Below are 15684 nucleotides of genomic sequence, written 5' to 3'. Positions count from 1 at the left end.
CTCATCTCCCGGCGGTTTCATGATAGCCGACCGTGAGATCCCCTATTGACAGACTGACGCATATTCTAAGACTGGCTCAGTGGAGGAGTTAAGCTTAGTAAAAATATTTGAATAGGACTTGTCTCATCTCCCGGCGGTTTAATAGCCGACCGGGAGATCTCCTATTACCATAACTGTTGAGCCTTTCCAAAAGACGAGCTCAGGGTGAGGTATTGAAGGGGACTGTGTTCTCATCTCCTGGCGGTTTAATAATAGCCGACCAGGAGATCTTTTATTACCATATCTGATGAGCTATATAAAGACGAGCTCAGGGTGAGGTGTTGAAGGGGACGTGTTCTCATCTTCGGCGGTTTAATAATAGCCGACTGGGAGAACACATATTGACATCACTGTGAGGTGTTTGACATTTAGTCTCTCGGACTAGCAGCTGCCAAGCTGAAGCTGTTCAGTCCTTTATTGCGCTCCAGACAGTTCCGCTTTGTAAAACTAAATAGATCAATGGCGACCGGGAGATTATTATGCTAACGCCCACGATGGGCGGAGTTATGTGTGGCGCCAATTTAGTTGCGCACCACTTTGTCAGTTTCTTTGCGAGTATCGGAAGGGATAGAGGAGAGTGTTTACTCTTAAATAGAGAAAGTAACGGACCGGACAGTGTTTCAAAGGTCTTGGTCCGGAATATTTAATGTGCAAAGGGCTTACAGGCACTTCAGCTAGGTTATCTGAGGTGTAGAGGGGTTTTTCAGTACTGTGTTTTTATTAACCATTTTTGCACGCTTAATTTAATTTAGAAGTTACTTGTTAAAAATTTAAAGCGACAGTAACATAAATAAAGAAGTTTCTCTTTAAAAGTTAAAGAGACAGTAACGTTTTGTTCCAAGAAATCCTACAGTGCATCTCCTTATGTTTTGATATGAATGGAGAGATACTTGCAATAAGAATAAAACCTTTTTTTTTTTCTCTAAAAGTGCAAAATATTTTATAACCCACACATGCAGTGCCCTGCACCTCTTCACTAACTCCACCTGGGGTTATTTGACAAAACATTGCTTCCTGAGATCATTAACGCAATGTCTGATGTATTTAATCATTGAATATTGCTGATACAGTAGTAGCTTTTCCTAATTATCCTCCTTGAAGCATGAAGTCGGGGATACTTCGGTAATAGATAAGGGGAAAATCTCAATCTGTCTGGGTAATTCCTTTTGTTGATATGGAAGAGTTTTCTTTTTACCTTAGGCTTCAACACCTCTGTTTGTTATGAGAAGGTCTCTGATACCCTGGATGACTCAGACATTATCGGCGTAGTCAATCCTAATAAGTCCAGTACACTTTACAAATCCAGGGAGAAACTGGGTACCCCCTTTCTTTCATGTAATTAGCAAGAGTCCATGAGCTAGTGACGTATGGGATATACATTCCTACCAGGAGGGGCAAAGTTTCCCAAACCTCAAAATGCCTATAAATACACCCCTTACCACACCCACAATTCAGTTTTACAAACTTTGCCTCCGATGGAGGTGGTGAAGTAAGTTTGTGCTAGATTCTACGTTGATATGTGCTCCGCAGCAAGTTGGAGCCCGGTTTTCCTCTCAGCGTGCAGTGAATGTCAGAGGGATGTGAGGAGAGTATTGCCTATTTGAATGCAGTGATCTCCTTCTACGGGGTCTATTTCATAGGTTCTCTGTTATCGGTCGTAGAGATTCATCTCTTACCTCCCTTTTCAGATCGACGATATACTCTTATATATACCATTACTTCTGCTGATTCTCGTTTCAGTACTGGTTTGGCTTTCTACAAACATGTAGATGAGTGTCCTGGGGTAAGTAAATCTTATTTTCTGTGACACTCTAAGCTATGGTTGGGCACTTTGTTTATAAAGTTCTAAATATATGTATTCAAACATTTATTTGCCTTGACTCAGAATGTTCAACTTTCCTTATTTTCAGACAGTCAGTTTCATATTTGGGATAATGCATTTGATTTAATCATTTTTTCTTACCTTCAAAAATTTGACTTTTTTCCCTGTGGGCTGTTAGGCTCGCGGGGGCTGAAAATGCTTCATTTTATTGCGTCATTCTTGGCGCGGACTTTTTTGGCGCAAAAATTCTTTTCAGTTTCCGGCGTCATACGTGTCGCCGGAAGTTGCGTCATTTTTTGACGTTATTTTGCGCCAAAAATGTCGGCGTTCCGGATGTGGCGTCATTTTGGCGCCAAAAAGCATTTAGACGCCAAATAATGTGGGCGTCTTATTGGCGCCAAAAAATATGGGCGTCGCTTTTGTCTCCACATTATTTAAGTCTCATTTTTCATTGCTTCTGGTTGCTAGAAGCTTGTTTTTTGGCATTTTTTCCCATTCCTGAAACTGTCATTTAAGGAATTTGATCAATTTTGCTTTATATGTTGTTGTTTTTTCTCTTACATATTGCAAGATGTCTCACGTTGCATCTGAGTCAGAAGATACTACAGGAAAATCGCTGTCTAGTGCTGGATCTACCAAAGCTAAGTGTATCTGCTGTAAACTTTTGGTAGCTATTCCTCCAGCTGTTGTTTGTATTGATTGTCATGACAAACTTGTTAAAGCAGATAATATTTCCTTTAGTAAAGTACCATTGCCTGTTGCAGTTCCTTCAACATCTAAGGTGCAGAATGTTCCTGATAACATAAGAGATTTTGTTTCTGAATCCATAAAGAAGGCTATGTCTGTTATTTCTCCTTCTAGTAAACGTAAAAAATCTTTTAAAACTTCTCTCCCTACAGATGAATTTTTAATTGAACATCGTCATTCTGATTCTGATAACTCTTCTGGTTCAGAGGATTCTGTCTCAGAGGTTGATGCTGATAAATCTTCATATTTATTTAAAATGGAATTTATTCGTTCTTTACTTAAAGAAGTTCTAATTGCTTTAGAAATAGAGTATTCTGGTCCTCTTGATACTAATTCTAAACGTTTGGATAAGGTATTTAAATCTCCTGTGGTTATTCCAGAAGTTTTTCCTGTTCCTAATGCTATTTCTGCAGTAATTTCCAAAGAATGGGATAAATTGGGTAATTCATTTACTCCCTCTAAACGTTTTAAGCAATTATATCCTGTGCCGTCTGACAGATTAGAATTTTGGGACAAAATCCCTAAAGTTGATGGGGCTATTTCTACCCTTGCTAAACGTACTACTATTCCTACATCAGATGGTACTTCGTTTAAGGATCCTTTAGATAGGAAAATTGAGTCCTTTCTAAGAAAAGCTTATCTGTGTTCAGGTAATCTTCTTAGACCTGCTATATCTTTGGCTGATCTTGCTGCAGCTTCAACTTTTTGGTTGGAAACCTTAGCGCAACAAGTAACACATCATGATTCTCATGATATTATTATTCTTCTTCAGCATGCTAATAATTTTATCTGTGATGCCATCTTTGATATTATCAGAGTTGATGTCAGGTTTATGTCTCTAGCTATTTTAGCTAGAAGAGCTTTATGGCTTAAGACTTGGAATGCTGATATGGCTTCTAAATCAACTCTACTTTCCATTTCTTTCCAGGGTAACAAATTATTTGGTTCTCAGTTGGATTCTATTATTTCAACTGTTACTGGTGGGAAAGGAACTTTTTTACCACAGGATAAAAAATCTAAGGGTAAAAACAGAGCTAATAATCGTTTTCGTTCCTTTCGTTTCAACAAAGAACAAAAACCTGATCCTTCATCCTCAGGAGCAGTTTCAGTTTGGAAACCATCTCCAATCTGGAATAAATCCAAGCCAGCCAGAAAGGCAAAGCCTGCTTCTAAGTCCACATGAAGGTGCGGCCCTCATTCCAGCTCAGCTGGTAGGGGGCAGGTTACGTTTTTTCAAAGAAATTTGGATCAATTCTGTTCACAATCTTTGGATTCAGAACATTGTTTCAGAAGGGTACAGAATTGGTTTCAAGATGAGACCTCCTGCAAAGAGATTTTTTCTTTCCCGTGTCCCAGTAAATCCAGTAAAAGCTCAAGCATTTCTGAATTGTGTTTCAGATCTAGAGTTAACTGGAGTAATTATGCCAGTTCCAGTTCAGGAACAGGGGATGGGGTTTTATTCAAATCTCTTCATTGTGCCAAAGAAGGAGAATTCCTTCAGACCAGTTCTGGATCTAAAAATATTGAATCGTTATGTAAGGATACCAACGTTCAAGATGGTAACTGTAAGGACTATTTTGCCTTTTGTTCAGCAAGGGAATTATATGTCCACAATAGATTTACAGGATGCATATCTGCATATTCCGATTCATCCGGATCATTATCGGTTCCTGAGATTCTCTTTTCTGGACAAGCATTACCAGTTTGTGGCTCTGCCGTTTGGCCTTGCTACAGCTCCAAGAATTTTTACAAAGGTTCTCGGTGCCCTTCTGTCTGTAATCAGAGAACAGGGTATTGTGGTATTTCCTTATTTGGACGATATCTTGGTACTTGCTCAGTCTTTACATTTAGCAGAATGTCATACGAATCGACTTGTGTTATTTCTTCAAGATCATGGTTGGAGGATCAATTTACCAAAAAGTTCATTGATTCCTCAGACAAGGGTAACCTTTCTGGGTTTCCAAATAGATTCAGTGTCCATGACTCTGTCTTTAACAGACAAGAGGCGTCTAAAACTGATGGCAGCTTGTCGAAACCTTCAGTCACAATCATTCCCTTCGGTAGCCTTATGCATGAAAATTCTAGGTCTTATGACTGCTGCATCGGACGCGATCCCCTTTGCTCGTTTTCACATGCGACCTCTTCAGCTTTGTATGCTGAATCAATGGTGCAAGGATTACACAAAGATATCTCAATTAATATCTTTAAAACCGATTGTTCGACACTCTCTAACGTGGTGGACAGATCACCATCGTTTAATTCAGGGGGATTCTTTTGTGCTTCCGACCTGGACTGTAATTTCAACAGATGCAAGTCTCACAGGTTGGGGAGCTGTGTGGGGATCTCTGACGGCACAAGGAGTTTGGGAATCTCAGGAGGTGAGATTACCGATCAATATTTTGGAACTCCGTGCAATTTTCAGAGCCTCTTCAGTTTTGGCCTCTTCTGAAGAGAGAATCGTTCATTTGTTTTCAGACAGACAATTTCACAACTGTGGCATACATCAATCATCAAGGAGGAACTCAGTCCTCTGGCTATGAAAGAAGTATCTCGAATTTTGGTTTGGGCGGAATCCAGCTCCTGTCTAATCTCTGCGGTTCATATCCCAGGTGTAGACAATTGGGAAGCGGATTATCTCAGTCGCCAAACGTTGCATCCGGGCGAATGGTCTCTTCACCCAGAGGTATTTCTTCAGATCGTTCAAATGTGGGAACTTCCAGAAATAGATTTGATGGCGTCCCATCTAAACAAGAAACTTTCCAGGTATCTGTCCAGATCCCGGGATCCTCAGGCGGAGGCAGTGGATGCATTATCACTTCCTTGGAAGTATCATCCTGCCTATATCTTTCCGCCCCTAGTTCTTCTTCCAAGAGTAATCTCCAAGATTCTGAAGGAATGCTAGTTTGTTCTGCTGGTAGCTCCGGCATGGCCTCACAGGTTTTGGTATGCGGATCTTGTCCGGATGGCCTCTTGCCAACCGTGGACTCTTCCGTTAAGACCAGACCTTCTGTCACAAGGTCCTTTTTTCCATCAGGATCTGAAATCCTTAAATTTAAAGGTATGGAGATTGAACGCTTGATTCTTCGTCAAAGAGGTTTCTCTGACGCTGTGATTAATACTATGTTACAAGCTCGTAAATCTGTATCTAGAGAGATATATTATAGAGTCTGGAAGACTTATATTTCTTGGTGTATTTCTCATCATTTTTCTTGGCATTCTTTCAGAATTCCGAGAATTTTACAGTTTCTTCAGGATGGTTTAGATAAAGGTTTGTCCGCAAGTTCCTTGAAAGGACAAATCTCTGCTCTTTCTGTTCTTTTTCACAGAAAGATTGCTATTCTTCCTGATATTCATTGTTTTGTACAAGCTTTGGTTCATATAAAACCTGTCATTAAGTCAATTTCTCCTCCTTGGAGTTTGAATTTGGTTCTGGGGGCTCTTCAAGCTCCTCCGTTTGAACCTATGCATTCATTGGACATTAAATTACTTTCTTGGAAAGTTTTGTTCCTTTTGGCCATCTCTTCTGCCAGAAGAGTTTCTGAATTATCTGCTCTTTCTTGTGAGTCTCCTTTTCTGATTTTTCATCAGGATAAGGCGGTGTTGCGAACTTCTTTTGAATTTTTACCTAAAGTTGTGAATTCCAACAACATTAGTAGAGAAATTGTGGTTCCTTCATTATGTCCTAATCTTAAGAATTCTAAGGAGAAATCGTTGCATTCTTTGGATGTTGTTAGAGCTTTGAAATATTATGTTGAAGCTACTAAATCTTTCAGAAAGACTTCTAGTCTATTTGTTATCTTTTCCGGTTCTAGAAAAGGCCAGAAAGCTTCTGCCATTTCTTTGGCATCTTGGTTGAAATCTTTAATTCATCTTGCCTATGTTGAGTCGGGTAAAACTCCGCCTCAGAGAATTACAGCTCATTCTACTAGGTCAGTTTCTACTTCCTGGGCGTTTAGGAATGAAGCTTCGGTTGATCAGATTTGCAAAGCAGCAACTTGGTCCTCTTTGCATACTTTTACTAAATTCTACCATTTTGATGTATTTTCTTCTTCTGAAGCAGTTTTTGGTAGAAAAGTACTTCAGGCAGCGGTTTCAGTTTGAATCTTCTGCTTATGTTTTCATTTAAACTTTATTTTGGGTGTGGATTATTTTCAGCAGGAATTGGCTGTCTTTATTTTATCCCTCCCTCTCTAGTGACTCTTGTGTGGAAAGATCCACATCTTGGGTAATCATTATCCCATACGTCACTAGCTCATGGACTCTTGCTAATTACATGAAAGAAAACATAATTTATGTAAGAACTTACCTGATAAATTCATTTCTTTCATATTAGCAAGAGTCCATGAGGCCCGCCCTTTTTTTGTGGTGGTTATGATTTTGTATAAAGCACAATTGTTCCAATTCCTTATTTTATATGCTTTCGCACTTTTTTATCACCCCACTTCTTGGCTATTCGTTAAACTGAATTGTGGGTGTGGTGAGCGGTGTATTTATAGGCATTTTGAGGTTTGGGAAACTTTGCCCCTCCTGGTAGGAATGTATATCCCATACGTCACTAGCTCATGAACTCTTGCTAATATGAAAGAAATGAATTTATCAGGTAAGTTCTTACATAAATTATGTTTTTCTCCAGATATAGCAGACTCTATTCAGGAGTCTTGTCAATAGTACCCAGGGAAGGGGTGTACGTCAGAGTTTACATCTACCTGCGGTTTGTATTGCTTTGTCACCTGTGTGGTGGCGTACTGTTTTGGTAAGTGGTCTGATTCTATCGGACAGACACTTCTCTCAAAGAAGTCCAGGATAGGATTAAGGCAATTAAGTTAGCCGACTTCTTTATCCTTGATGCTCCTCTTCAAGGTTTAAGCTGGGAGCTAAGTTTTCAGGTTTTTGCCATATTTCCCGCAGAGCGTCAAGAAAGATAGGGTCTGCGGATACCTCACCTGAGTATAAACGTTTGGGTGAAGACCTTGTTGGGAACTATTTTGGCGGAAATTCTCTCTATATTCAAGAGGAAAAGGGACATTCATTCCCTCGGGAATAGGGGATTGCAATTCAAGTATCCGGCTAGAACAAAAGACAGCAGGCTAGTCCTGCCCCCAATCCGGGGAGACTCTGTATCCTTAAGATACAATCTGGAATCAGGACTTTTTCTTCCAGGGGCAGATCTTTGCTTTAAAGATTATCTGCATAAGAAGAGAGGCATTATTCCACTGCATAGGAGACCTCTCTGACTTGGGAGCGATAGTCCCTGTTCGGATTCAGGAACAGAGTCTGGAATTTATTCCAATTTGTTCGGGGTTCCCAAAAGGATGGAATCTACAGTCCTATGTGTAGAGCTCAAGAGTCTAAATAAATTCATAGAATTAACATCCTTCAAGATGGAAGCTATTCGTTTCGCTCTCCCTTGTTTCAAAAGGGTCAATATAGGACACTGAGAAATAAAGGACGTGTAGTTGCATGTTCCCATTCATAGGGATCATCATAAGTTTCTAAGGTTTGCCTTTCTAGACAAACTTCCATTCCTTGACTCTTCCCGTCGGTCTTGCTACAGCTCCCAGACTTTCTCTGAGGTTTTTGGAACCGCTGTTGGAGGTGTTTCGGTTAAGGGACATTGCAGTGTCACCCTATTTAACCAACACATAAGTCCAGGCACCATCCTTTCAACAAGCAAGATCCCACACCGAATTGTTGTTATTCCTCCTGAGATCTCACGGATGGAAGGTAAATTTGGAAAAGAGTTCCTTAGTTCAAAACACACAGGGGTCACTTTCTTGGGAACAATAATATATTCCCTATCTATGATGATTTTTCTGACAGAAGTCAGAACATTAAAGATTTTCGATACTTGTCCAGATCTTCAGTCCACCCCTCGACCATCAGTGGCTCAGTGCATGGAGGTAGTCGGGCTGATGGTGGCGGTCATCCCGTTTGCTCGGTTCCACCTCAGAACTCTACAGTTAAACATGCTCAGGCAATGGAACTGAGATTATGCGGGCTTGTCTCCTCAAATACTACTGGAGCAGGAGTCAGGGGATTCTCTTCTGTGGTTGTCTCTGGATCATCTCTTCCAGGAAACCTGCTGTCGCAGGCTATCTTGGCTGATTGTGACAACAAATGCCAGCCTTCTAGGATGGGGAGCAGTCTGGGGCTTTCTAAAGGCTCAGGGAGTTTGGATTCAGAGTCTGTTCTTCTACTAACCATTCTGGAGTTGAGAGCGATCTTCAATGCTTTTCTGGCCTGGCCCTAGTTAGCTTCGGTCCAGTTTATTGGGTTCCAGTCGGACCACGTAACTTCAGTGGTTTGCATCATTCATCAGGAAGGAACGAGAAGTTCCTTAGCGATGACTTTCAATGGGCGGAAGGCAGATTTCCTGAGTAAGGCAGACCTTTCATCAGGGGAGTGGGAACTCCATCCAGAAGAGTTTTCCAGCCTGATTCACAAACTGAGTCAGCCGGAATTAGATCTCTTGGCATCTCGGCAGAATACCAAGCTCCCGAGGTACAGGCCACGGTCCAGGGACCCTCAGGCGGTACTGATAGATGCCCTGGCGGTATCTTGGACCTTCAGTCTAGCATACCTATTTCCTCCGTTGGTGCTTCTTCCTCGGGTCATTGCTCAAGTTCAGTAGGAGAGGGCCTCGGTGATCCTCATTACACCGGCTTGGCCTCGCAGGATTTGGTATGCAGATCTGGTGGACATGTAGTCTCTGCCACCTTGGAGACTTCCGTATAGGAAGGACCTTCTAATTTGAGGGCCCTTTCCTCACCTGTATCTAGTTTCTCTGAAACTGGCTACTTGGAGATTGAACGCTTAATTTTGTCTAAAGCGGGGGTTTTCTGACTCTGTCATAGAGACCATGATTCAGGTTCGTAATCCTGTTTTCTAGAAGGATTTACCATAAGATATGGTGTATAGATCTCTATTGGTGCGAAGTTTAAGGCTACTCCTGGAGTAGACTTCGGATTCATGGAAATCTGTCGTTTTTCCAAGAAGCTTTGGAGAAAGGTTTTCTCGGCAAGTTCTCTAAAGAGTCAAATATCTGCCTTGTCTTTTTTGTTCCGTAACCACCTGGCAGTGTCCCAGACGTACAGTCTGCTCGTAGAGTGTCAGAGCTCTCGGCATTGCAGTAGGAGTCTCCTTGCCTTATTTTCCATTCAGATAAGGTAGTATTCCGTTCTAAATTTGGACTTCTTCCTAAGGTTGTTTCTGATTGGAACATTAATTAGGGGATTGTTGTTGCTTCCTTGTGTCCTAATCCTTCTTCTTAGAAAGAACGTTTTCTGCACAATTTGGACGTGGTCCGTGCTTTAAACTTTTTTCCTGCTGGCGACTAAGGATTTCCCCAGTCTTCTGCTTTATTTGTGGTTTTCTCAGGAGAAAGTAAGGGCCAGAAAGCTTCTTCTCTTTCTTTCTGGCTAAAGAGTATTATACGTTTTGCATTTGAGATTGCTGGTCTACAGCATCCAAAGAGAGTTACGGCTCATTTCACGAGGGCCGTTATTTCATTGTGGACGTTTAAGGATGAAGCTTCTGTGGAACATATTTGCAAGGCTGCAACTTGGTTCAGTCTTTACACTTTTTCAAAGTCCTATAAATTTTGCATTTTTATCTCGGCTGAGGCCGCTTTTTGGAATAGGGTTCTTCAAGCAGTGGCGCCTTCAGTTTAGGTTTCCTGTCTTGTCCCTCCCGTATCATCCGTGTACTCTAGCTTGGGTATTGAATCCCATTAGTAATTAAGATGATCCGTGGACTCATCGTGTCATAAAAAGAAAAGAAAATTTATGCTTACCTGATAAATTTATTTCTTTTTTGACATGATGAGTCCACGGCCCGCCCTGTTCTTGTAAGACAGGTTGTTGGTCCTTGTAAACTTCAGACACCTCTGCACCTTGGCTTTTCCTTTCTCTTCCTAACTTTGGTCGAATGACTGGAGTGGGAGGGAAGGGAGGAGCTATTTAACAGCTCTGCTGTGGTGCTCTTTGCCTCCTCCTGCTGACCAGGAGGTAAATATCCCATTAGTAAATAAGATGATCCGTGGACTCATCGTGTCAAAAAAGAAATACATTTATTGGGTAAGCATACATTTTCTTTCTTCTCCACTTTACTTTTCCTCTCCAATCTCTCTCTGCCTCCGTTTACTTTCTCAGAAGTAACAGTCTAAGCACTAATGGTGTTCCTACAGCCCTAGAGGAATAACATATCCTTGCCCTTTCTAGGATATATAATATCCCTTCAGATAATATTTTTAGCACATAGCCCAACATTTTTCCTTTTATTCACCACCATTAAATTTCCACTCGCCAATGGCTAGTAAAGAGTGACAATTTTGAGCCCTGTTTATGTGTGTGTGTATGTGTGTGTATATATGTGTGTGTATGTGTATGTATATATATATATATATATATATATATATATATATATATATATATATATATCCTCCTCAAACTGTTTAATTGCCCCTAAAGTTTATTTTGTTTGTCTCTGGAAAGGGGGGAATAATATCAAACACTCTCAACTTGTATTTCTCTGTAATAGGTACTGAATGACTTGACTGAAGATAACTTAATAGACCTTGGACCTGGATCCCCTGCAGTTGTGAGTCCGATGGTTGGAAACACTGCACATTCAACACTGCCCTCCCAGCTGGGTGTACTAGGTAATGATTCTTAACAGTTTACACAAAGCGCGTTGGAAATTCTTTACATTTCTTCTTTCTTGCATCTAAAAGAGAGTATTTTACATTGTATAACTTCTTTTTGCTTTGTTAAAATGGATATTCCTATGCTAAATAAACCTGGTGTTTATTTTCATAGTTGAAAATGAGTGGAGGCCTGTTCCGCTCTACCAATACAGCTGTAGGTATAGTCCCTCTAAGCCAGGGATCATGTATACTGTAGTTTTAATATAAATCTAAACATATTTACTTACCTCGTATCCTATAAAAATGACAAAATCGTTGCCTTTTCATATGCATGATAGAAGTTTTGACTCCTTTAGTACAGAACCTGGTATTAAAGTATATAGCGCTATTTTTTTTTCTTATTTCTGGGGCTGCTGCATTGCCTTTTTCAAGTTTTTATTGAGGTTTGAAAGTTGGTACAAAAACAAAAAAACAAATGACACCTTGTTTACACAGTATAAGATACATGGCACACTTCAAAAAGTACTGAGACCCGATCACAGTTTCAAAATCTCTAAATTTGAACTAGTAGACAAATCTATAGTTTTAGTAGTTGAATGATATTATGTGCTGCTCTAAGCAATTAAAATGCAAATATTATTTGAGCAATTTATATAGGTTACACCAAACAATGTTAGAGGTGATTTACATTTAAGGTATGTTTTTCAGCAATGGGATGAAGTGTCGCTCTAAACACTAGATCAGTGATGGTGAACCTTGGCACTCCAGATTTTTCAGAACTACATTTCCCATGAGGGAAATGAGGGCCTAAGCATTATCGGCAATATAGTTCTGAAACATTAGGGATGCCAAGGTTCTCCCCCACTGCACTAAATCAACTGGAGACACATACTATTTAGGACTATCAAACTATATAAAGGGACACTGAACCCAATTTTTTTCTTTTGTAATTCAGATAGAGCATGCAGTTTTAAGCAACTTTCTAATTTACTCCTATTATCAATTTTTCTTCGTTCTCTTGCTATCTTTATTTGAAAAAGAAGGCATCTAAGCTAAGGAGCCAGCCAATTTTTGGATCAGAACCCTGGACAGCAGCAGTTTATTGGTGGGTGAATTTATCCACCAATCAGCAAGAACAACCCAGGTTGTTCACCAAAAATGGGCCGGCATCTAAACTTACATTCTTGCTTTTCAAATAAAGATACCAAGAGAATGAAGAAAAATTGATAATAAGAGTAAATTAGAAAGTTGCTTAAAATGGCATGCTCTATCTGAATCATGAAAGAAAAAATTTGGGTTCAGTGTCCCTTTAACTGACAAATCTCAAATTTTATAAATTATATTACATTCTATCCAACAAATAGCAGATAATTAGAGTGCTATATTTTTTATATGTCTATGAATTGGTTTCAGATGTCATCTTGAACTTTTTGGAAACATCCATCATTATTTCCAAAGAAATAAAAATATAATTTTGTAAAACAAAAAAACAAATAAAATGTTTTTTTATTTTACCATTATTTTGAAATGGTGGAGTTTATATTACTTTAAAATGAATAATATCACACTCAAACATTTTCTTTTTGTGATTCAGACAAAGCATACAATTTAAAAAAAAAAAGTTTCCAATTTACTTCTATTATCAAATTTGCTTTCTCATGGTATTCTGTGTTGAACAAATGCCTAGGTAGGGGTCTGGAGCGCTACATGACAGGAAATGGTGCTGCCATCTAGTGCCAAATAGTGCTGCAGACATGTACACACTCCTTAGGTCCCTGCTTTTCAACAGAGGATAGCAAGGGAACAAAGAAAATTTAGTATTAAAGTGGATTAGAAAGTTGTTTAAAATTGTATGCTCTGTCTGAATCATAAAAGAAAAAAAATTGGTTTCATGTCCCTTTATAACTTTAGAAATACAAATAATATCACACAGATGTTTAGAAATCTGGCTATTCACCGATTATTGTAATTTTAGCATATACATTGGTTTTAACAAAATGTTGACATAAAATGTTCTAAGCTAAAATTCAAAAAAGTCAAAAAGGGAAGATATTTTGCCTCAAAGGTTCTTCAGCTAACCAGAGTAAGTACCATATGATCCTGAGCTACTCTATTTGCTGCTATCAGCATGTTGATGAAAAACAGCACACAAACGGCTTCAACAGTGCTGATTTCACACTTTGCTTTACTGTGATGTCATGGGATTTTACTGAAATCTTGTGAGACTTCATAGTAAACTTTATTATACTGAGAAGGGAAATAACTAGCTCCTTTATAATCTATAATGAATGCCTCTGCCAGGCTCATCTTCCTTACACGTCGCTCTTCATCTGCTGCACCTCTCTGCCAATCTCTTCACTGGCTTCCTCTTGCCTCCAGGATTAAACACAAAATTCTCACTTTGACATACAAAGCCCTCAACTGCACTGCTCCCCCCTATATCTCAGACCTTGTCTCCAGATACTTTCCCTCCCGTCCCCTTCGCTCTGCTCATGACCTCCTACTCTCCTCCTCTCGTTACCTCCTCACACTCCCGTTTACAGGACTTCTCCAGACTGGCTCCCATCTTGTGGAACTCTCTGCCTCGCTCCACAAGACTCTCCCCTAGTTTTGAAAACTTCAAGCGCTCCCTAAAGACTCTACTGTTCAGGGATGCTTACAACCTACACTAACCTTTCTTTATACCAGTTCCTCTCCTCCATTGCTATCCCCTTGAACCCCCTTAGCATGTTAGCCTAAGAGCCATGCTGTTTGTAGATCACCTTCTTTAGAGCTGACTACAACAGTGCGACTCTTGGCAGGGCCCTCTACCCTGTCAGTATATGGCCGGGTTATAATACAATATATTTAATAATTATTCTTTAAAATAAACCCCCCAATAAAATTGCATATACCAAGACGATAAAATGAATGTAAATTCCTAAATTCTTTTTATTAGTTAAAATTTATAGACACATTGAATTATATTTGTGGAAAGCCAGATCTGAATCAAACTATACACATTTAACTATTATAATATGCTATGCAAAGATCATAAAATTTACCTTTAGAACTAGCCTTATTCACAATTGAGTTTCATTAAAAATACCATAAGATACCAAGATATAAGCCACTAACATTCAGAATTCTACTTTAACAGTGCTTAATTAAACAATAGAACAATATACACTATAATTACAATAAAAACAGTCAGTTTAAATGCCAATTTATCTATGTTGAAATAAGTTCTTATTTACCTACAGTTAAGACAAATTCTAAAATATATTTATATATTTGCAAAGATAAATTACTTGGCATACAACAGACAAGCTTAACACTGTACAGGACTATGAAACACAAGGTTAAAATACAATTTGTTATTTTAGAACTGCTATTTGATAATAATTACTAAATACCTTTGATTTGAATATTACTTATATTTAGCAACCTCTTATACTTTACCAAAAATAACCAAATTGATATTCAGCTTCCATTTCAATTCACCTCAGAATACAAAAGGAGTATTTTTGCTATGTAATAAGAAAAAGTAGCCCAATTTGCTTGGAGTAACTGTGTCCCCGCAGTAGTTATCAGTTACCAGCCTTCCAGCAAAAATTAGCAGCCAAAAAAATCTAGCAGCCAAAATCTTTTTTTTTTTTTCTCTATGCTTGGGGTTAAATCATGTGATATAACCCCACCCCTTTTTGTTCTGTACCATCATTGGTGAATTGGATAGGCCCTTCGGATCTGAAATCCCATAGGTCAACTTAGGAGACGCCTCTGTTTCTCTGGCAATGCATGGTTACTAGGGAAACGCATCTTTAACATTCAAATCTTTTGGCTGTAATTCTCGCATCGCAACATCGGGGGCAGCAAACAGAGACAAACAGTTTCATTTTAATTGTTTCTATACAGAAAAAAACATTTCTTTAAAAATGTTCAGTTAAAATGCCATAATTTCTTTATATTAATAAGTTACATGTTCAAATACACATGGGTCACACAGTATCATTTTTCCTGATCATTTTAAAACCACATGTGAATGTGTTTCATGTATAATGTATAAAATGCGTTTAAACCATATTTCCTATGAAACAATTTAAGAATTATAATATCTTCTTCCTGGATTCAATTTCCTTCTTCAGCCATTGGCTCAACATCACATACATGCTTTGAGATCAGCAAATATATGTGGTTTTCGCACAATTATATCTACATTGGATTATTATCCCAATTATATCTACATTGGATTATTATCCCATACAGCAGTGTTAATTTCGTCGACTAAAACTAGACTAAAATGACTATAAAACTAAAGAAATTCTGATGACTAAAATACGACTAAATCTAAAATGACATTTTAGTCAAAAGACTATGACTAAAACTAAATCAAAATTACATTTTAGTCAAAAGATTATGACTAAAACTAAATCTAAATTTGCTGACAAAAACA

General features: G+C 38.9%; 1 protein-coding gene across 4 annotated transcripts in view; it reads left to right on the top strand.

Annotated features, from left to right (window-relative positions):
• Nucleotides 1–15684, top strand: part of TOM1L2 (target of myb1 like 2 membrane trafficking protein) — a 367857-nt gene that overhangs the window by 156045 nt on the left and 196128 nt on the right. For all 4 annotated transcript variants that reach the window (XM_053694561.1, XM_053694560.1, XM_053694559.1 and 1 more), the window contains one exon: nt 11147–11267. In XM_053694561.1, coding sequence (XP_053550536.1) covers nt 11147–11267 — 121 coding nt within the window. The remainder of the gene's footprint in view (nt 1–11146; nt 11268–15684) is intronic.

This window comes from Bombina bombina, chromosome 11 (assembly GCF_027579735.1).
Source record: "Bombina bombina isolate aBomBom1 chromosome 11, aBomBom1.pri, whole genome shotgun sequence".
Taxonomy (NCBI): domain Eukaryota; kingdom Metazoa; phylum Chordata; class Amphibia; order Anura; family Bombinatoridae; genus Bombina; species Bombina bombina.
This window is presented reverse-complemented; position numbering and strand designations above follow the sequence as displayed.